The sequence below is a fragment of the Centroberyx affinis genome, unplaced genomic scaffold (genome assembly GCF_046629955.1).
Source record: "Centroberyx affinis isolate AG114_WGS23_722 - 3 ecotype Tasmania unplaced genomic scaffold, CSIRO-AGI_Caff_v1 ptg004300l_1, whole genome shotgun sequence".
Taxonomy (NCBI): Eukaryota; Metazoa; Chordata; class Actinopteri; order Beryciformes; family Berycidae; genus Centroberyx; species Centroberyx affinis.
Genome location: NW_027282017.1, coordinates 60,928 through 82,500, shown reverse-complemented (window position 1 = coordinate 82,500; position 21,573 = coordinate 60,928). Strand labels below are relative to the sequence as shown.

Sequence of the window (21,573 nt, the reverse complement as noted above, 5' to 3'; positions counted from 1 at the left end):
GTGTGTGTGTGTGTGAGTGTGAGTGTGTGTCCTTACTGCCCTACCCTTATGAAGACTAAATGAAGCCTTCTGTTCTAAACATTGCAGGATATTTGTTTCCGTTTTTTGCGAAACAAAGCTCATGTTGTAAAGTTCAGTGTTCTATATCTCCACAATGTAGAGAACCAGTCTGTAAACATGATGTCACTCTGCCAACTAATGACTTCAGCAATAATAATAATGATAATACTAATAATAATAACTTGCATAGTTACTTTCATACAAAATGTAGCCCAAAATGCTACGCATAAAAAATATAATCAAAACAAACAAAATAAACATACAAAACTAAGCAATTAACATTAATAAAATATTTGCAACAAATAAAAGAGTAAAACTGTTTTTGTAATTACTGCATACATAAAAAATAATTACAGCATTACCATAATACTATTTTTTGTTGCTGTAGAAAACAAGTGGTATATTAAAAGCAAAATGGACTCTCAGTGAAAAAACAGTGACATTTAGAATAAATTTTGATTATATTGTTAGTAATAGAGGTATAGAAAATGTTAATGGCCAACATATATTTACTAATTCCATTACACTTTAACTGCTTTAGGCTACAGGTTACCCATAACTGCAGGAATACAGGTGTGTTTTGAAGAAATGCGCAAAGACACTGTAACAGTAGAGTGCAAATAAATGTATTCAAATAAAATGATTCAGTTGTTCATTTGTGTAAAGTGGATTGGAAGATGACAGGAGTTCAGAAGTGGACCGCAGTTGAGAGGGCAGTCAAGCAGGGCTTTGGCTCGTCTGCTTCTGTCTGGCCGGTCTGCTGGAGCATCGTCTCTGCTGTTGCAGATTTCTTGTTCTTCCTCCGGAATATGCGGGATAGCCAAGAAAAGAAGCCACGCTTCTTCTTCTTTGGTTTTGTCGACAGGCTGTCTTTGGCACTAGAACTCTGAGGTCCTGTAGGTTTGACCAGTTGGACGGGCAAAAGTGTCTTTTCCAGGGTCAGACAGGACAGATCCTTGGTGTCCTTTACAGTTTCTACCAAAAGGCTTGGTGAAGCTTTGACCTCAACCTGCATGGCTGGAGCCTGGGACTCCTGAAGCAGGTTGGTTGATCCTTCCTTGAGCAGGTGAATCAGGGTGTTTTCAGCAAGAGAGACAGGGGGAGCCTCCTCTGTGGTGGGGATATTGTCAGGTCCAGCAGAGAGGACAGTGTCTTCTGTTCCCTCACAACATTCAGGTTGATGCAGGACAGTGACAGAGCTTTCAGCAGCGGCCTCAGTCTGTGCACAAGAGCTGAATGTTTCCGTCTGGATGATAAAAGGACATTGTTCTTCCTCCTTCTCCAAGTCCTTGAGGAACAGCATCAGTTTAGAATCAGCTCTGACGATTGGCTCCCATTCATCAAGATGATCTTGAGTAGGGCCATGGTGTGCAGCACAGGCAGCCATAAATGTAGAACTCACTGATGAGGAATCATAGATGTGCTTTTCACCAAGTTCCTCCTCCTCCAGGAGGACTGAGAGGAACTGCATCAGGTGAGAATCAGTGCTGCTGACAACAGGTTCCCACTTGTCAAGCTGGTCCAGAGTCGGCCCATGCTGTGGGGAGCAGTCAACTACAAATCTAGAGAAATGTGATGAAGCGTAGAGGAGCTCCTCACCAAGTCCCTCCTTCTCCAAGTCACAGTGGGATTTGACCAGTGGCTCCCACTCATCCAGGGAGCCCAGAGTGGATCCACAGGGTGAGCAGCAGTCAGCCACAAATCCAGATGTGTCACATGGGGGAGCATAGAGGAATCTCTTTCCAACTGCCTCCAGGTGATAGTCATCGTCAAAACCAAATGGGGAGTGCTGAAGCTGACTCAGTTTCTCAATGATTTTGAAGTCATCAGTCACTGGAGCCTCAACAAGGCGGAGCAGGTTGGACTGAGCCTCAACATGCTGAGCTGGGTGGATGGATGCTCCAGCATTACCTAACGCTGTGTCCTCGGTCATGAGAGGAGACTCTTTCTCTGTGGGAGGAAGGTCTCCTTTGTCCATGTCCAAGAGAAGTTTGCATGCTGATGAAGCTGTAACTATTGGTTCCCATATATTGAGGCTCTCAAATCCACAAGCAGGTTTGGAGCCGAGACCAACAGCAGACTGAGGTGAAAGGTCACAGTCGAGCTCAGCAGGAACTCCAGAGAAACTAGAGGCTTCAGCATAAAGGTACTGCTCCTTATTCAGGACTTTCGCAAACATGCAGTTGATGTTTTCATGGCGATCGTCATTAAGGGCATTGAGTCGAGCGACCGTTTGCATGGATGCTGGAAGAAATGCAATGGCAACATCTTTATGAAACAAATAACCATGAGGCCACCTGATGCAGCTTCATTCAAGGTCAACATGCTTCATCATAGCTTCATCTTATTCCTTTCATCATAGTTTTGTTTCAACAACAAATCTAACTGTGAATTTACAATGTAAATCAAACATAGGAAAAACTAGACACATTTAAATCCTTCAACACAGACAAGAAGTCTATCCTGACTGTCTGTCTCTTGTTTATCTGTTCAGCAAAATCCTCTGTACTAATCGTTTCCTGTTGAATAATAAAATTATAAATACATGTGGCTTACCAAGATGGAAATCACTCTCCATGTTTTCCTTTCTAAAAGGTAGATATTGTAGATGTTTCTCCAAATGAATGCAACATGAGTTTTCTGTCTCAATGTGCAGGTGAACACCGATCAGAAAGGACAACTGTGTCTGTCTGTCTGAGTCTGTGTTCAGGTCAATCTGTCTTTATGACACTGACATTCTAAACTCTATGAACTCTGCTGCATTCTGTCCAGCTGCATTATGATTCATCAGATGAAGCTCAGGCTCCAGTAAAGTCTGATGACAGAGATGTCCCACTTCGTACATGGCTTATAAACTACACATGATTAAAAAACACATAACTGAATATTTGGAATTTGTATTAAGATACTGTATTTTTTATGCGGAAAACATCTATTTAATTGCTAATTCCTATTGCACTTTAACTGTTTTAAGCCACAAGTTAGCTCACTCTAATCTTACTACTACCTACTACTACCTTTTTCCAGTACATGAACCTTTAAGCACCGATAACATTTGTTTAGTTCCCCCTAATTACGTTATTGTACCCTGTAATTATTTGTTTTTTACCGGCAATTAAGTTCCCCCTTAATTCCCGGACTTCTTGTTTTGTTACCCTGTAACTACGGCATTGTCATTTTATTAGTAGCCCATAATTACAAACTAGTTACACCGTAATTAGTGGGCTGTAAAAGAAAGCATTACCGAGAAAAAAAAAAAAAAGATACTATGAATATAATATGATATAAAATACTAGAATACCATAAAATACCAGGTAGCTGCAAAAGCAAGAATAAAAAGATAAAAGGGTAAGAACATAAAAAGCCATGGACATAAAATAAACTTAATTAAATGCCAACCTGTTAAAAGTATAGAAAAGGATAGAAAGATGAATACTAGGGTTAGATGTTAGGAAACACTATCTTCACAGTACAGTATACTATAGTATAAATGCAAGTGTGCGTTTCTGTGTGTTTGTGTTTTAAAGGCTAAAATCTTGCATCCTGCATACTGGGTCCATGTATATGCAGGCATGTGTGTGTGTGTGTGTGTACATGCGTGTATATGTGTGTGAGCTCATGTGTGGAAAGTGAGTGATCAGGGACCTTTCCACTCCCCTGCTTCCACCCTAACCAGCATCCATATTTCATGGCCAGCGAGGGGACACACACACACACACACACACACACACACACACACAGACAAGCTGCTACTGTATTCTTCTTGTGCTAGCTACATGATGTGTTAAACTCTACATGATTCTACAGCAAAGCCTAATCGTGCGAATTTGTCCTTACACATGAGAAGGCAGGCAGGCGCACGCACACACACACACACACACACACACACACACACACACACACACACACACACACAAATACACACACACACAACCTTTTCCACTATTGTTCCTCCTACTGTGTTCAACATTGCCAGAGAGAGAGACTAAAAGAGAGTGATAAAGGAAAAAGCAATGAGAAATGGACAAGAGAGAGAGAGAGAGAAAGAGAGGGAGAGAGAGAGAGAGAGAGAGATGCCCGCTATGGTCACTTAGTGTTTCAGAGGAGAATTTTCCATGCAAACACTCAATTACATTTTTATTTTTCATCTAAGAAAATATTCCTCATTCAACGGTTGACTTTTGACTTTGAAATTGCAGCGGCCTTTGTGTATATGTGTGCGTGTGTGTGTGTGTGTGTGTGTGTGTGTGTGTGTGTGTGTGTGTGTGTAATGTGAGTAAGGTTGACTGTCCCGTGGTAAATGTTATTTTAGTGCTAATGTAATGAGTTATGACTGCCGCTCCTGAGGGAGGCACACACACACACACACACACACACACTCTAACGTCACGACACTTGGTCCTGTTTTTAAAGCTTGGTGTGGACAGACATCTTAAATGACTCTTCATTATGCCTGTGGTAAAAGAAAAGAAAAAAAAAAACTAAAACACCAGTTATATATTTATTCACAGGCACTGGCTTGACCGCCTATATGGGGTCCTTGAGCAAAGGCTTCCAAGATGATAGATAGTAGGGTGGATGGATGAAAGGGAGAAAGAGAGGGAGACAGTTAAAAAGAGATGAATGAGAGAGGGAATCAAGGATGGAAAACACTGAGGGAAAGCGACCGGAATAAATTAAGATATGAATCGGGGGGAAATAGAGCGGTTGCAGCAGCAAATAGTAAGAGGATACAGTGTAGAAAAAAATATATATATATATGAGAATAGGTACAAATAATTGTACACAACCAATGATTCCAACATTAGAATATATATGAATGAAAGTATGAAAAAGTTATGGATTACAGTGTTACAGTAAGAGTGCGAGAATATGTGCAAGATGAGAAAATATAAAAGAAAATATTAAATATGTGCAGTATGAAATATCCCACTGAGCACTAGATGTCATTTCAAAGTCACGTCTATGCTTTAACTCTCATATAACCCAGCCTAAATATGAGAAATATGCACCAGAGGAGTCCATATGTACTCATATGTATGTAAGTTAATGCTTTATATTTGTCATATACTCCAGAAACTAAACTTTCACTTTTTTAACCCTATGTAGGCTTATTTTAGCCTAGACCACTCTATCCATTTCGATGTCTTTTAAATGGATAATCACTGTAAAATTGCTCAGTGGAAAATATCTATATATGCAATTTAACAAATAAGGGGAAAAACGAGAATATGAGGGAAAACTATGTGAAATTGCAGCATATATATAATAGAAGGGAAGGAAGGAACAAATAAAGGAAGGAGGAATGGGATAGTGGACAAAATTGAGCATTGAAGGAGTTCAGAAGGTAAGAAGAAAGGAAGGAAGGAAGGAAGGATGTAAACAAATAGAAGTAAGTCTATCTCTTAACCTCTTTCCTTCCCTCTGTCTGAGCAGCTGATGACAAAGCATCCCGGGAAGCGGCTGGGCTGCGGTCCGGAGGGGGAGCGGGACATCCGGGAGCACGGCTTCTTCCGCTACATGGACTGGGAGAAGCTGGAGAACAAGGAGGTGCAGCCGCCGTTCAAACCCAAAGCTGTAAGTGTGACGCCGAGCCCGGCTTGACCCCTGACCCCTGACCCCTGAATAAGGAGGTACAGGCGCCCTTCAAACCCCAAGCTTTCGTTCTGATACTGATGCTCACTTTGCTTTTACACTCCAACTCCTAACCCTTGATTAGACTACACTAGACTTGATTTGATTTGATTTGACTTTACTAAATTAGATCAGATCAGACTAGACTAGACTAGATCAGACTAGACTGCACTAGACTTGATTTGATTGGATTTGATTTGACTTTACTAAATTAGATCAGACTAGACTAGACTAGATTAAATCAGATTAGACTAGATTTGATTTGACTTGACTAAATTAGATCAGACTTGACTTGACTAGACTAGATCAGACTAGATTTGATTTGACTAGACTAGATCAGATCAGATCAGACTAGACTTGATTTGATTTGACTAGATCAGACTAGACTAGTCTTGATTTGACTAGACTAGATTAGATTAGATCAGATTAAACTAGACTTGATTTGACTAGATTAGACTAGACTAGATTAAATCAGATTAGACTAGATTTGATTTGACTTGACTAAATTAGATCAGACTTGACTTGACTAGACTAGATCAGACTAGACTTGATTTGACTAGATTAGACTAGACTAGATTAAATCAGATTAGACTAGATTTGATTTGACTTGACTAAATTAGATCAGATTTGACTTGACTAGACTAGATCAGACTAGACTTGATTTGACTTGACTTGACTTGACTAGATCAGACTAGACTTGACTTGATTTGATTAGACTAGATCAGACTAGACTTGATTTGATTTGACTAGACTAGATCAGACTAGATTTGATTTGACTAAACTAGATCAGACTAGACTTGATTTGACTTGATTTGACTAGACTAGATTAAATTAGATTAGATTAGATCAGATTAAACTAGATTTGATTTGATTTGACTAGATTAGACTAGACTAGATCAAATCAGATTAGACTAGACAAGACTTGATTTGATTTGGTTTGACTAGACTAGATTAGATTAGATCAGACTAGACTAGACTAGATTAGATTAGATGAGGGAGTCCCCCTTCAAGTCTGACACAGACCCTAATTTGACCCATGAAACCTAAAAGGGAAAATTCATCATCCTTCAAACCCAAATCTTTCATTCTTTAACTGTAATTCTGATGCTAATGCTAACTTTACATTACACCCCAAGTATAGTCGCCTTTTCAAACCCAAAACTGTAAATCTAACAGTGACGCTGACTTGACCCATTGACCTTTTGAGATCCCGAAGCCTGAGTAAGGAAGTGCATATCTGAATTTAACTCCTCCCTTCCTTTCATTCTAACTTCCTCTGCATTCCTTCGACCCTTTCTCTCTCTCTCTTCTGTCTCTGTCTTCTTTTATTTTACTCATCTTTACTCTTCCAATGTGATCTCTCTGTCTCTGTCCCTTCTTCTGTTTGGGGTAATACGCTCAGGTAAGTCAGGAAATGATGATGAATGATGATGATGATGCTGGTGGTGGTGATGGTGATAATAATTGTGATGATGACGAGGATGATGATGATGCTACCAGTGATGATGATGATGATGCTCCTTGTGGCGATGAGGATGATGAGGAGGAGGCGGAGGAAGATGATGTTGATGATAATGTGTTGGATGAGGATGATGATTATAGGACGATGAAGATGGCGATGATGTTGGCAAAGGCAGTGATGAGTTGTCGATACTTAAGGTACTGATGAGGATTGCGATGATGATGATGGCGATGATGACTGTTAGATAATGCCGATTGTTATGAAATTGACAGTAACAATAGTGATGGTAATGGTGACGGCGACAGCAATGACCATGGTGATAGTGATGATGATGACAGTGATGAAGAATATGATGATGACGATGATAACGATGCCACTGCTAATCTGTTGTTTTACAGATGTTGTTTTGATGAAACAGACAGAAATATGCATGAGCTGAGAGGCTTGGCTCGCCGCTGTGTGGCTTTGCCTTGAGACAGAAAGAAGGGAGAGGAGGAGGACAGGTGGAGGCCGCGGAGGGGGGGAGGGGGGGGGGTAAAACAACCCCCCTCCCCTCTCTCTCTCTCTCTCTCATTCATTTATTTATACCAGTGCCAGACAGCGCCCAGAGGACTCTCACCTCAATCCTCACTGTTCATGCTGGAACGAAGGATAGAGGGAGAGAGGAGAAGGAAGGAGAGAAGGAGGGTGGGGGGAGGGAGAGGGATGGGAGGAGGTCTTGCGGAGGGAGAGAGGGAGAAAGGAAAGGACGGATGGCTACTGCTGGCTCAAAATCAGGGAAAGCGAATGAGAAAAAAGTGAGCTAGACTTCCTTCACTTCCTTAAAAGCTGCTGCTGAGGAACTCAAGGCACTCAAGGCACTCAACCCCCCTTAATAGCCCAATGGAGCTGCTCAGTAGCCAACAGTAGGAGACTGTGGTTGCACTGGGCAGCTCCCAGGTGTGACTGTGTATAACTGTGCGAATGTGGAGCAGGCAGCAGCAGGAAAAAAAAAAAAAGCCCTGAACATGCACGGCTCAATAAAACTCCTCCCCGGGAAAAACTAGAAGGAACTCTGAGAGCGCAAACCTTCGCCAACGCTGAACAATCCTCCAACTCGCCCTTAACACCTAAAGGCATCTTTCCTATCACTTAAACTTTAAGTTCAATTGATTTCTTGACCCTGCAAACACACCCTCGGGATCTGGAATCAAGTCTCTGTCTCGGTTACTTTCATATTCATGGCTGAGAAACAATAATCGTCTATTGGCGGAAATCCCGGATCTGGATCACCACCAAGATGTAATCAATTGTTCCTTGGCCCAAGGCCTATCTGTCCACTAAACTTAATGGAGATCTGTTCATAAGTGTTTGAGGAATCCTGCTGACAGACAGACAAACTAACAGCTGAAGATGTAACGCTGTTGTTGGGTGAAAACCTTGTATCTCCAACTTCACTAACTTCACTAACGTTGAGTTTACCTAGTTGGCTTTTAAAGGGTTTCATAAGACCAAGTGTGGTAGAATTTTCTCAAACCCATAGAGGAGCATGTAATCCTTCAATTGAAGTTAAAATATGAAAAATCACCAAAATTGGAGTTATGAGGTTTTCACCCAGCAGCGAGGAAGGAACCAAACAGGAAGACAGAGAGAGTTAGGAGACCTTAAAAGGTGTGGGAGAGTCAGTTAACAGGAGAGACTGGCCCTGTGTGTGAGTGTGTGTGTGTATCTATGTGTGTGTGTGTGTGTGTGAGTGTGTTGCAGCTCGTTACGTTCACTGCCGACTTCAGAGGCTGTGACTTCACCCACCTGACTAACACTGACTGTGCCTCCCTCCCATTTCATCTTGCTCTCTCTCTCTTCCTCTACACCTTTCACTCTTCTCCTCTCTCCTCTGTTCTCCTCCCTCATCTTCCTCTACTATGCCTCTCTTTACCTCTCCTCTCTTCTCCCTCTCTTCTTCTCTCCCACATCTGTCTCCTTCCCATTTCTCTCCCATCCTTTCCTTTCCCTCTGCTCTTCAGTTTCAGGTAGCAATGGCTTCCTCTGTGTGTGTGTGTGTGTGTGTGTGTGTGTGTGTGTGTGTGTGTGTGTGTGTGTGTTAGGTTCCAGAGAGGAAATAGCAGATAACAGGGAGTGGCTGTTGTTGTCCGTGGCGTTGCTATAGCCCCCCTCCAACCCCCCACCCCCACCAGTGTCACCGTGGTAACTGTGACACTAATGGCAGCAGACAGATCTGTGAGGACAGAGGAAAGCTGCCGTCTCCATACACACACATACACACTCACACACACACACATGCTAACACACGTACTTACACACTCATTCACCACAATAATTGGCGGTTTACAGTATATGCCCTTCCACTCATAGACAAACACACACACACACACACAGTTGAGCGAGGTTAATCAGGCACATATAAAACACTGATTACTCTGCTGAAGAGTCAATTATTTTGTTGGAGGTTGTGTGTGTGTGTGTGTGTGTGTGTGTGTGTGTGTGTGTGTGCGTATGTGTGTGTGTCATTCTTATGCATTCTGTGTCTGTGGTCCAACAAAATTAGTTTGATCATAACTAGAGTCAGGATGATGTCATCTCACATGCACTCTCTCATACACACACACACACACAGACAAGCACAAATACACACACAAGCCTGTGTTGCACACCCACGTGCAAAGGCACACATTTACTCAGATACACAACCATGTTCGTGCACACACACACACACACACACACACTCACGCCACAACATGCACACAGCCTTAGGCCACACTGCTGCTAAAGAGTTTTTCTGAGTTGAGCTTTTTATGCAGCTGTCTTGGCCCGCTGGGGCTTTGTGTGCGTGTGTGTGTGTGTGTGTGTGCAAGTGTGTGTGTGTGCAAGTGTGTGTGTGAGTGTGTTCTACACTGGATCAGGGAGGAACGGAGCGATGTGTATGTAAGCATCTGTGTTCATATGTGTGCATGAATGTGTGAGCTCATGAAGAATGTGCATGTGTGCATATGAATGTGTGTGTGTATGTGTATGCATATGTGTCCCTGTGTGCATGGGCATATGCTTGAGTGTGTGTGTGTGTGTGTGTGTGTGTGTGTGTGCGCGAGCTAGTCAGAGGTCACCATTTGAACCGGGTTGTTTAACATTCAGGTGCGTTCCTGCTCTCCTCTGATGCGTCTACTAACATATGTTCTCTGATCTCTCCTCCTTCTCTCTCTCTCTCTCTCTCTCTCCTCTCCTCCCGCGTCTCTCGCTCCTCTCCGTTTGATCTCGTCTCTCTTATGTCTTTTGTCTTTCACCTTTCTCCTCGCTCTATCTCTCTCTCTCTCTCTCTCTCTCTCTCTCTGCTCTTCCTACTGGGAAGAATGACTGTATGAATAAAGGTTCAGATGTTTTCTTTTCCAAGAACTGATGTGTTTACCCTGCATAAAAGCTTAGGGGGAGAAAAAAAAAAAAGGTTGAGCGTAGCAGCTGAAAGTGGTTCTTTGATCTTTTTCGGTGCGAGGCTATAGGACTTACTTCAGCAACATGGGCTCGGTTTGCGCCATCGGCATTTCTCTATACCTCCAAATGTTGTTTCTGCTTCTATACGTTCTCTTTCCAACAGTCCGGATGCTGGTATTGGTCGAACGATCGCTTGGATACTTGGATACTTGATTGATTGAGCGACTGATCAATTGGTTGTCTGCTTGATTGATTCCTCCCAATGACAAACGGATGCCATGCCGACATACTGAACTTTTGAACTTGAGCTTTTGTCTCCACTCGTCGTCTCGTCTGTCCATCCAGCCATCTGTTTATCCATCCGTCCGCCCACTAAGGCGACCGACTTCTCCATCCATCCATCCATCCATGCCTCCTTCACTCTTCCACCATGCATCAGCCCCTCTACATCCCCCACCCAGCCATCCTCTCATCCACGCATTTTTTACTTGTGTTTCTCTCTGTGTGTTCATGTCTCATGTGTTTCTGTTTATCTGCATGCTCTAGGGCTCAGTCTCAAATGAAAGCCCCGCCCTCTATATGCAGTGCACTACTTTTAACAGAAAGGGCCCCTTAAACTCTTTCAGCCTCAAAACCAAACCATTGAGACACATTACCCACTCTTATTGTGTTTTCCTTAAAGGGGCATTTCACCAAAAAACAAAGCCAGTAACAACCCTTATTTAGTTTTTAATTCTTAATGTTTGTTTTACTCTGATTTAAGTATCAGATGGGAGGTGCTTCCCACATTGACAGCTCACACTAAGTCGTAGCTTACTGCATTGATTTTCCAAAACTTTTCTGTGATTATCTGCCATTTCCCTATGTGGCAAATTCCTCCCATCTAGTACCCGAAACAGGCTAAAACAAACGCAAAAGGAATTAGTTGCAAAACACTATTTGACCCAGGTCTGCCGCGCATGTATCATCTCCCACATTTCCCCCAAACTGTAAACAGTCTGGCTTAATTTCATTTGCTTTTTCCGAGTTCTACAGATTTAATGAGTTTGTAGTTTTCCTCTGGGTGATGTTGTCAGAGGACACTGAATCCTTGTTGTGTTAATTAAAGCTCAATGCGGTGATGTAGATGTAGGGAGGGAAAAAAAAAAAAAAGCAATCGCTCGGCCCGAAGCCCCCGTGAGGGATACTGTCGGGGAAATATAGTTTTCAAGTTAATAACTTATTTTATACACTTAGACGGACGCACATCTCACGGGCATATAAGCTCTCGCCGAGTTCCCCAATGGTCACACTGAGGAAATGAAGTGAACTGAAATGAACAATGAGTTTTTTATTCCAAATTGCTATACGTGCAAAAAAAACATTACCTAATGTTAATTGCTCTGTATTTAAAAAAATGCAAATGATCACACTCCCTCACCTGTCACTTCTTTGTAAGACTTTGATTGCCATTGCATAGGGATAGTTTCTTTTCTGCCATCCTAAGATGCATTCTCTCATTTTGTAAGAGTAGGTGTTTCATTTTTTCAAACAGTAGACCTCACTTCGGAACGACGGCATTCAAAATATGGTAATATGCGTCTTTGAATGAAAACGGAATCAAATGTTTTGACACGCCGCGCCGCTCCCAGGCACAAATCTCTCAAGAGCTTCGGAGTGTTCCCGGTGCTCTTCTGCATACTAGCTGATTGTCTGATTTGTTTATTCATACCCAGGCAGGTCTCTGCAGCTGCGGCGCACAGTTAACCCACAATTAACCCGCAATTAGACCGTAATTGTCTAAGCCCTTTCTAGTGTGACATTTTTAGGAATTCAAATCAAATCAGCCAAAAATATCAAGATAAAAGACACAAGTAAAAATCTCATTTTTTGGCAAGTCTGTCGAGTAGATGCTTTTTTTTTTGGGTGAAATGCTCCTTTATTAAGAAGGTTTTCAGCAGCTACTAGTGGAACATAGTGCACTGCCACAGGTCCGGCTGCCATTTGAGACTTCGATGTCCTTGTTGTGTTTTGATTTGCAGTTGAATATGTTTCAAATATTTGACAAAGACAAAAGGAAACATGAGGCGCACTCGATTCAGCATCTCTCGGGAACGCAGCTGAATCGAGCGCGCCCCAAAGTTCAGACGTCCGCTCCGATATTTGAAACCCCATGTTCAAACGATGTCGTCTCACGCCCCCGGTTCAACCCGCCACCCCCCCCCCCCCCTTCTTTTGTTTTCCTCTCCTCCTCTCCCCATCCATCCGTTCCTTTCCATCCCCGCTCCCCTCCCTCCTCCACCCCTCCCTCCCTCCCCTCAACAGTGCGGCCGGGAAGCGGAGAACTTTGACCGCTTTTTCACGCGCCACCCGCCGGTGCTGACGCCTCCCGACGAGGAAGTGATTCAGAACCTGGACCAGGACGAGTTCCAGGGATTCTCCTTTATCAACGCGGAATACCCGGGAACTGCTGCTACCCCCACTGCCACCGAGCAGGCTTGATTTCAACTCATGCACAGACAGATATATATATAGACACATGTACACACACACACACATTTCTCCAGTGTCAACCCTGAACACGCACACACACACACACACACAAAAACATCAACCCAGAATACCCAGGAACTGATAGTGCTTTCAATAACGCCAAGCAGGCATGATTTAAACTTATGGACAGTATACTTAAGCAGTCTTACATAATACACAGACGTTTCTCATTCACACTGCAAGCAACTTGGCTGATGGGTCGCTCTGTTCTGACCAATCGTGGGCGGCGTGAGAAGCCCCGGTTGCATTTATGCAGTGAAAAATAAGCGATGTATTCAAACAAATCATGTATTTTTTGCTCTCTCACACATTTTAAGGACTCTTTTCATGAAATCTGAAGCAGGATTAATCAGTAGAGTTATCTGGGAACAGCAGAGTAGAGCGTAGCAGAGCTGTTCCCGGACAATAGCAAACATCAGCACATCAGCGTTATTATGCTGGTCTCAGAACAGCTTTCTCTTCATGAAGACCTCTATTATTTGGAATAGAAGTAGGGGAGTTATAGTAAAGGCTTTTAGGTAAGTAAGTCACTAGTTTTCAATAAGAACTTTTCTCAGCCAACAAGCTTGTCGACCGTCCACATCGGCCAAGTTTTCCCCGGTCGCTCGGCTCCGTAGGAAATGAATGGACTTCTGGTGGCTTGTTTGTGTTGCTTGCAGTGTGAACCAACCCTTAGTGTTTATTTTGCACTAAAAAGAGTACCAGATGGTAGTTTCACATAGTGTCAGGGTAGGTTTGAGTCACACAGAAGCATACTAAATTGACTTGTTTCTGCCTTCCTGTGAGTGTTTAACACACCTGGCAGCTAAAAAACAGACAAACACATATTCACTGATATACATATACAATAATCTGCAGTATATAACAGGAGATGATCACCCCCCTCCCCCAACTCACACAAATACACAATTTCATGTAACATAGCTTCAGCATTCCATGTTCTAACTTTAATTTTTTTTTTGTGGAAATTGTGATTTAACTTTTTGTTTCTCTCATTCCTCGGCTATTCCAGTGCTTTTCTTAGTTAGGCCTATATTTCTGGTGTGCTTTTTATTCACTGTACAATAATAATAATGATAGCTGTCTGTACGATCCTTATCTTAGCTAAAACTGGAATGCTTGACATACTTTTTGCATGAGTTTCTAAATCAATAATAGCCCTGGACTCCGTCTCCCAACAGCACCTTAGCGTCTTATCTCAGCGCCTCTCTGCCGCCATTATGTGGCAGATATTTTTGGGCCAATCGGTGGCTCTTTTTCACGGCTTTCAAAACGGGGGGGGGGGAAACCACTTGGAATCTGAACACGAAACGATCAGATCTGTGCCACAAAACACCATAAATATCAGATTTTCTGTGCCTGTGTAATTGCTGTCCAACACCGGAATACAGAGGATCACAGCGGTGAAATGCTATTGGGAAATGTAGTCCTTATAGGCTTATCGTCCGTTAGATAGATAGGTGGATAATACTAGTTCATATACTCTCAATTATTCTGTTCTCTAGTATTTAAGCAATGAAAGAGACTCGTAGTTAGTTTCTTTGTGTTTTACAAAAGCATGATTTCCTGTAACCGGGCGTTTTGTTTACAGTGTGTGTGCTCGTGTGTACTACATGTGTGTTTGTGTGTGTGTGTGTGTGTGTGTGAATGGCTCTGTGTATGAAAATGTGTGTGTGTGCGTGCCTGCCTTCCTAGCGCCTTGCTTGGCCTCGTGTTTAGCTTCATCTGTGTATCAGGCAGTATTGGTGTGATGCGCCCAACCAGTAGAAAATAGGAGAAAAGACAAAAATAGATAAGGAGTAGATAAGTTAGTTGTCTGTGTTTCCTTTTTGGGGGCGGGCTTTAGGGCTAAGCTCACTGTGATTGGTGTATTTCAAGTACTGCTTGTGCAATAAGAATATCTCATTGGTCCTAAGAAGAGTAAGTGCATGCACAGGTCAGAGCTAGGTCTCGTAAAGCAGGAAGATGTGTGTGTTTTTTATCACTGTTGTTGTGTTTTTTGACATTCCCTAGCTAGCAATAATCTTGTTGACAGTGAGGCAGATTTTGTATACGGCAATCGTGGAAAGAGGTCCTTGTCTTTTGATCTGTGGTTACCACGGCAACCATCTTGTCAGCCAATCGGTCAGTTTGGTAGCCACGGTAACAGAGAATGCTAGTACTGTAGGGTAATTGAGATGGTTGTTGGTGATTAGTCTGCTGCATCACATTTTCAGTGGGTAGTTTGGGTCACTTGTGTTACATTTTCTGTAACAAAATAGGTGCGCTTTCCCGAATTACTGTACACTCAGAATTGTTGAACTTGACACAGATTGTCTTTTTAGGTGTGCAGTAGTGTAGTGTAAGTTAATGAGGTGACTGTTAACTGTTGAGATACTGTATATGCGTACTCTGAGCCCGACATCAGTGGAAAATCGACTGGAAATTAGGCTTATTCTAAATGATCATGAAAAAGGTGGTTCCTTATACTTGCAGCTATTGGTAGCTGAGTTGGGTATACAGTGAGCCCAGGTTTCTTTGTATTTTATTGGTTATAAGGTTTATTGGTAGGTATACTCCACTTCGTATACACTTGACTATGCAGCCAACATTGTCTGGAAGTGGCAGAACTGAATGGCTTCCTCATATCACGCTCTTCTTCATCAAAGAAGGACATTAGGGGAGTTTACTGCCAAAGGGGCACATTAACATGTAGGTTCAGTGGGTTTTTATCAGTAATAATAGCATGGAGTCGTCTGCATACGTTTAACTCACGTTTCTGGTAGGAATGCTATCCTTCTGCTAATTGGCTTGCAGAAATAGTGGTTGTCTGTCATGCTAGCAAACGTGGGAGTGGTGGGTTCAACACCAAGTAGGTACCCATCCCTAGGGGCGCTGTGGTCTAGTGATACCTGAGAGGGCAAACCCTTATTGCATCATGACAATATTATGAACTAGGCTATTGATTTCCTATTACACCCATGGAGGTGATTCTTTGTCTTACTCTAAGTTAATGGTGGATCGTCCATGGAGGCAATCAGGTGCAAATGTTTTAGAATTTTCAAATTGATCAAATATTCATTACAGCCCTACTGCAGAAAACTGTCTTTCCATACAATGGGTTCCTAGATACAGTAGTGATTGTATCCAGCTTTTTAGGAATAGGAGTAAAATAAAAAAAAATGCCATCTGCAATTACAGTCTAAAAAAACCCGGAAAAATTTGAAATAGATGCTTTTTGCAGGACACTGGCAGTATGGACTGAGCTTATTCCTGGAGCAGTGGAACAGATGGTTAGGGTTAGCAGGGAGCTGAGGGAGCAAAGGCACGATCCCACTGGGAGTGGCAGGACTTCAGCCTGACCAGCCACGTTAGCTTTGAGGATTTTAAAGTCCTCCTTCACTCATCAATAATGTGAACATTTGCACACAGAGCCCCACTGTAATGCAGTTCAAAGGTGCACTCAAAAACTCTTTAAAGCAAACTTAAAGAGGAACTAAACCCCAAACCCAAATCTGTGTAAAGCCTGACATCTAATGGTAAAGAGCATGCTGCCATCTGCTATTGGCTGATCTTTGGTGCCAGGCAGTGTCACCTTCTATAGAGTACAACAGGTGGTGACATCACCTTGCACCAAAGATCAGCCAATAGCAGATGGCCATTTCAGTAGCATGCTATTTACCATTAGATATCAGGATTTACACAGATTTGGCTTTGGTCATAAGTTACCCTTTAAGGCACTAATAATTTGTGACAGCAAAGTAGCGCTTATGACACACTGTTTTCACAAAGGAAGTGGAGCTACTAGCAGTTAAGAAGGATTGACTTCTACTGGCACAAATTATACAGGCGGGAATGAAAAAACTGACTAAAAACTGAGTTTTGGGGCAGCGCTGAATTTGTTTATTCCCAAAACAAATTCCAAGTGAGTTTTGTCTAAAAGTAGCACCTGTGGCAACATTGTCTTGGCATGGTCGTCCCAGTGTCAGATACCTTAAACAGGTGTGTTTTAGATGCATGTTGGAGGCATTGGGAGCTGTGAGGTGAGGCAATTTGAACGCAAAATTTTGGCGGATGGAACAAAAGTCACCGGTTGAAGGAAAGTCATTGCTAACAACTTGATAAAGCTGGTAGTTTTCTTACTGTTGATGATTTCACCACAGATGAGCAGCTTTAAGAAATGCTTTCACGTTTGAGAAGGCATCTGCGACACCGTCCAATGCTGTCCACTATTTTAAATGTGAAGGTGAATGCGACTGTTGCGTCTTGATGACTTGACAAGGCTAAATCTGTGTCCGGGGCGTTTGCTCCACTTTGTCCGTACCTCCATTTTTGGTATTTATCACATTCAATGTCTCCTGTATTATAACAACAACAAATACCTATACATACCTATACATAAACATATATATAAAACTGTGTCAAATGTTGATATATACATATATTTCTCTTATACACAATGTGATCAGTATTGTAAAAGACGGAGGGGAGAGATGTTAACCGAGGATTCCCGTGTTTCTGTTTCTACAATTCCTTCCGACTCAGAAGGAGAAGGAAAATGAACTTTGTGCATGAAAAAACGCATTTATTTTACCTTTTTATTATTAGGATTTACATGCATATAACATATTAGGGTGACTCACGCTCTCTTTGTCAGCAGTGCTTCAAAAGTCTGGTCCGAGCTATTGTTGTTGTGTGCGCTATGTATGAAAATAATGAAATATATCTAAAAAAAAAAAGAAAAAAACTGCTTTTCACAATGCTTTCCATGTGCCAAAAGTTTGTTTTTGTTTTCCAGGAAAAACAGGCATACATAAAATAAAGGATTTAAAAGAAGTGTTTAGGGGGGATTTGTTGTTGTTGATATGTTTACTGCGTTTATATGGTGTGCAGTGTATAAATCTTGGATGTGCTCTGGGAAATATCCAACACCAATAGTAGGTGTGATGTTTCTCTCTTTGTCTCTCCATCTTCCTTTCTCCTTGTCACATTTTTCCCCTTCCCCTCTCTCTCTCTCTCTCTCTCTCTCTATGCTGTATAGACTGACTGCAGGACAGAGACAGCGAGGTTAGAAGAGAAAGAGGCAGGATACTGAGGAAGAGAGTAAAGCGAAGCAGGCGAAGGGAAGGGAAGAGAAAAGAGAGAGAGAGGGGGAGAGAGAGAGAAGGTGATGGACAGGGGGAAGGCTGGTTGCCGAGTAAAAAGAGAGAGAAAGAAAAATAAGAGCAGCAATTCAGAAAGCGAGGCGAGGCGAGGGAGCGAGCGAGAAAGAACAAGGCGGCATAAAGGGACGGAGGTGAGGAGGAGAGAGAGAGAGAGGGCGAGCTAGCACGGCGATGGCTCCGCGGAGCGAGGCGGGCGGCTACGACAGGCTGTGCATATTTCATGGCTGCCACTTATCATAAGAGCCTTTCCCTGATGGGGGAGCGTAGGTCTGATGACTTGAAGGAAATAACATGCAGAACACGGCCTACATACACACGGCCCCGCTGAGCCGCACCACCGCCGTTACCTTCAGCTGCACATCTTGAACGTGCACCATTTAGCATCCCTAACACACCGAGGTTTACACGGAGGGACACAAAATAGATCCAGTCTGTGGTGATCATGTAATTGGGGAAAGCAACATGTAAGTGGATGGTGGATAAGGTTCAAAATGATTAGGAGGGGGGAAAAAAAAATGTGATTTTTAATTTTTAATGACGTTAATCTAAAATTTTGGTGTCACCTTCAGTTTCTGTACATGCGAGCAGAATATCAAGATACATGAACACATCAGTGCCCCATAGAATATCCTATGAGAAACACCGATATTAAAGATCTGGCTCATATAGCGCTTGCAAGCAATTCTTAGCGTTTGTTTTAACATGCATGGAGTGCCTGATGGGTGGAGTTCAGTCAGAGAAATGCACTAAACTGACTTAAACACTGTGGCTGTCTAAACCTTACACGATGACGCATGTTGTTTCGTCCTGTGTGACAAACTCAGCCGGAACACGTAGGCGAAAACGAGCCGTGAAGAGTGTTCGCAAAATATTATGTAACCTGGGTCTGATATACAATGCGATATTATACAGTGAGTCACAGTGGAAAAGGTCAGTTAACACTCATCATGCTGAGCTTGGCAGCAACTTTCGAAGGGCATTGATTAGTGAGGCGCCACTGTATTGTGTGGCAGTAATACCGTGGTATCTGCTTTAATTAATGGGATTTTTAAGCGAATAAGCTCTTTGATTAACTTACTGTTGTGCGTTGAGAAAGTTGATAGTAGTTTAACCTTGTGTGTTTATTGAACAGTAGGAGCCAATTTAGCATCAAAAGTACGGTCACACAGTAAATCCTGGACACACAGAGTCTCTAGAAAAACCTCACCGACAATTTATGTTGCGTAGCATAGTTACTGTACTGTATCGCAATTCAATTTAACTAACCTATAATAACTTCAGCTACAACAATATAACTCTTTTGTCCAAGTTAGCGCAGTTTGGGCCAGGCCATTAACACTATACTTAATAAAACAGCACACAGCGTACAGTGTGCTGTCATTGCATCCTACACCCTCTGATATATGCAAAGAAATAAATGGAGCCTCTCGTTTGTTCCTAAAGTCCAGGCTGAAACCGTTTTCATTACTACTTCAGTGTTCTACTGCAGCTTGTTACTGCAGATTGGTGCTATTTTGGATGTCAGACCCGAATTTCAAAATTGATCAAGTGATTAACACCACAAATTTGCCTTTTTATTGCATCAATGTTGAAGGGTCGCGCTTCAAAATTTGGACGCTAGTTTTTTTTTTACACTTGGCTTTGAAGACACGCCCCCTTCTTTTCCCTCTTGGTTTAACCGTATATTAACATTGCAATGTGGCTGTATTTCATTTAACGTTATTATAATAGCAAAACAGCCTCCTGTGTAACAGTAAGTTACAGCGCATTAGCTGCATAAAGTTTATATGGGAGTGGATGTAACAGCCAGTGTACACTGTAAGCTGCAGCAGTGCTGGAGTGTGTGTGATAATTAATTCCGAATGTTGCGGCCCCCAAATTAAAGCCAGTGGCTTCGGCACAAAGCAGCCTGCGCTTATCAGCCCAAAACAGGTCAGTGTTCGATACCGCCTTTCATTCACCCGCACTCTCTCTCTCTCTCTCTCTTTTCTCTCTCTCCCTCGCGCGCTCTCTCTCCTTTTCTTCCCCTCCCCTTCCCCCTGTGCCTCCCCCTCTCCCCCCATCCTCAGCTGACATCAGCTCGTCTCCCGCTAATCCTCTCGTTACTGAAAAGAGATGGGCGAGAGAGGGAGAGGGAGAGTGAGAGGGAGAGGGAGGGAGGGGAGGTGGGAGATGAAGAGGAAATTAAAGACTCAGTCATGTTTCTCTATTAAAACCACTGCCTATGGAACACGGTGTAGTGAAGTGAGAAATAATGTGTGTGTGTGTGTGCATATATATGTACATATATATACAGTATGTGCGTGAACATGTGTGCCTTGTATGTGCATGCACACATGCGCATTGTGTTCATCAAAGTATATAATGTTTAAGTGTGTGTGTGTGCATATGTGTGTGTGTTTGCCCTGTTTGCTGATGCTATAATCTGACCATAGCCTTCTATCTATACATCTATACCAAGGGCCACTGATCTCTATCTCGCTTATTTTCCTTCGCTGTGTATTTCCCCCTCTCTACCTCTCTCTCTCTCTCTACCTCTCTACCTCTCTCTCTCTCTCTCTCTCTCTCTCTCTCTCTCTCTCTCTCTCTCTCTCCATATCTCTGTCTCTCTGCCTCACAGCGTTAACCGCAATTGAAGCGTGCTGAGATGGAACACATTATGAGCTGGCCTACATGGCTGGCAGCTCTATGTGTGTGTGTGTGTGTGTGTGTGTGAGTACTGTACATGCAAAGTCTTCGGCAATGTAAACAGTTGACTGTACCATTTACAAGGTTTTGAAAACACACACGCACATCAGTTACTACATTTCCTAAGTGTTCTTATTACTATCGTTGCTGCAACCTCAGTCCACCAGAGGGTTTATCATTTTCAACACATCTGTGAGTGTAGTGTGGGACAACACACATCTTGTATTGCTTCTCAATTTAACAGTTTTAAAGTGGTAATCTGTGACATCCACATTTTATTTTTTGATTTTTTTATTGGTGACATCTTTGTTGCTCAGCCTCATTGCTGTGGTGTTTCTGCACTGCACTCCCCAGAGGATCACCTGTCAATCAAACAGTTTTTCCTTGGATTTTCTATTGATGCAGTTTGAGTTTCTGTAGTCTGTTCAGCCATGGTGGCTATCACTGCTCATGCTAACTATCCAGTTCTTCTTCTGTTCATTCCAAACAAACCACTGTTTAGATTTTTCACTGCAACCACCAGTGCTCCTACACAGGTCTGGAAATGTATGGATAAAGAATTTGGTAGTTTCCTCTTCTGATATTTGTCACCATTAAGAATAATCATCTATAAATCAGATATATGGCATA

At 42.5% G+C, this 21,573-nt stretch overlaps 1 protein-coding gene across 6 annotated transcripts in view; it reads left to right on the top strand.

Annotated features, from left to right (window-relative positions):
- LOC139664509 (protein kinase C beta type) overlaps nt 1-13,110 on the top strand; it is a 92,519-nt gene extending 79,409 nt beyond the window's left edge. For all 6 annotated transcript variants that reach the window (XM_071543357.1, XM_071543361.1, XM_071543356.1 and 3 more), the window contains 2 exons: nt 5,497-5,637; nt 12,884-13,110. In XM_071543357.1, coding sequence (XP_071399458.1) covers nt 5,497-5,637; nt 12,884-13,060 — 318 coding nt within the window. In that variant the 3' untranslated portion in view covers nt 13,061-13,110. The remainder of the gene's footprint in view (nt 1-5,496; nt 5,638-12,883) is intronic.
- Nucleotides 13,111-21,573: the final 8,463 nt, after the last annotated feature.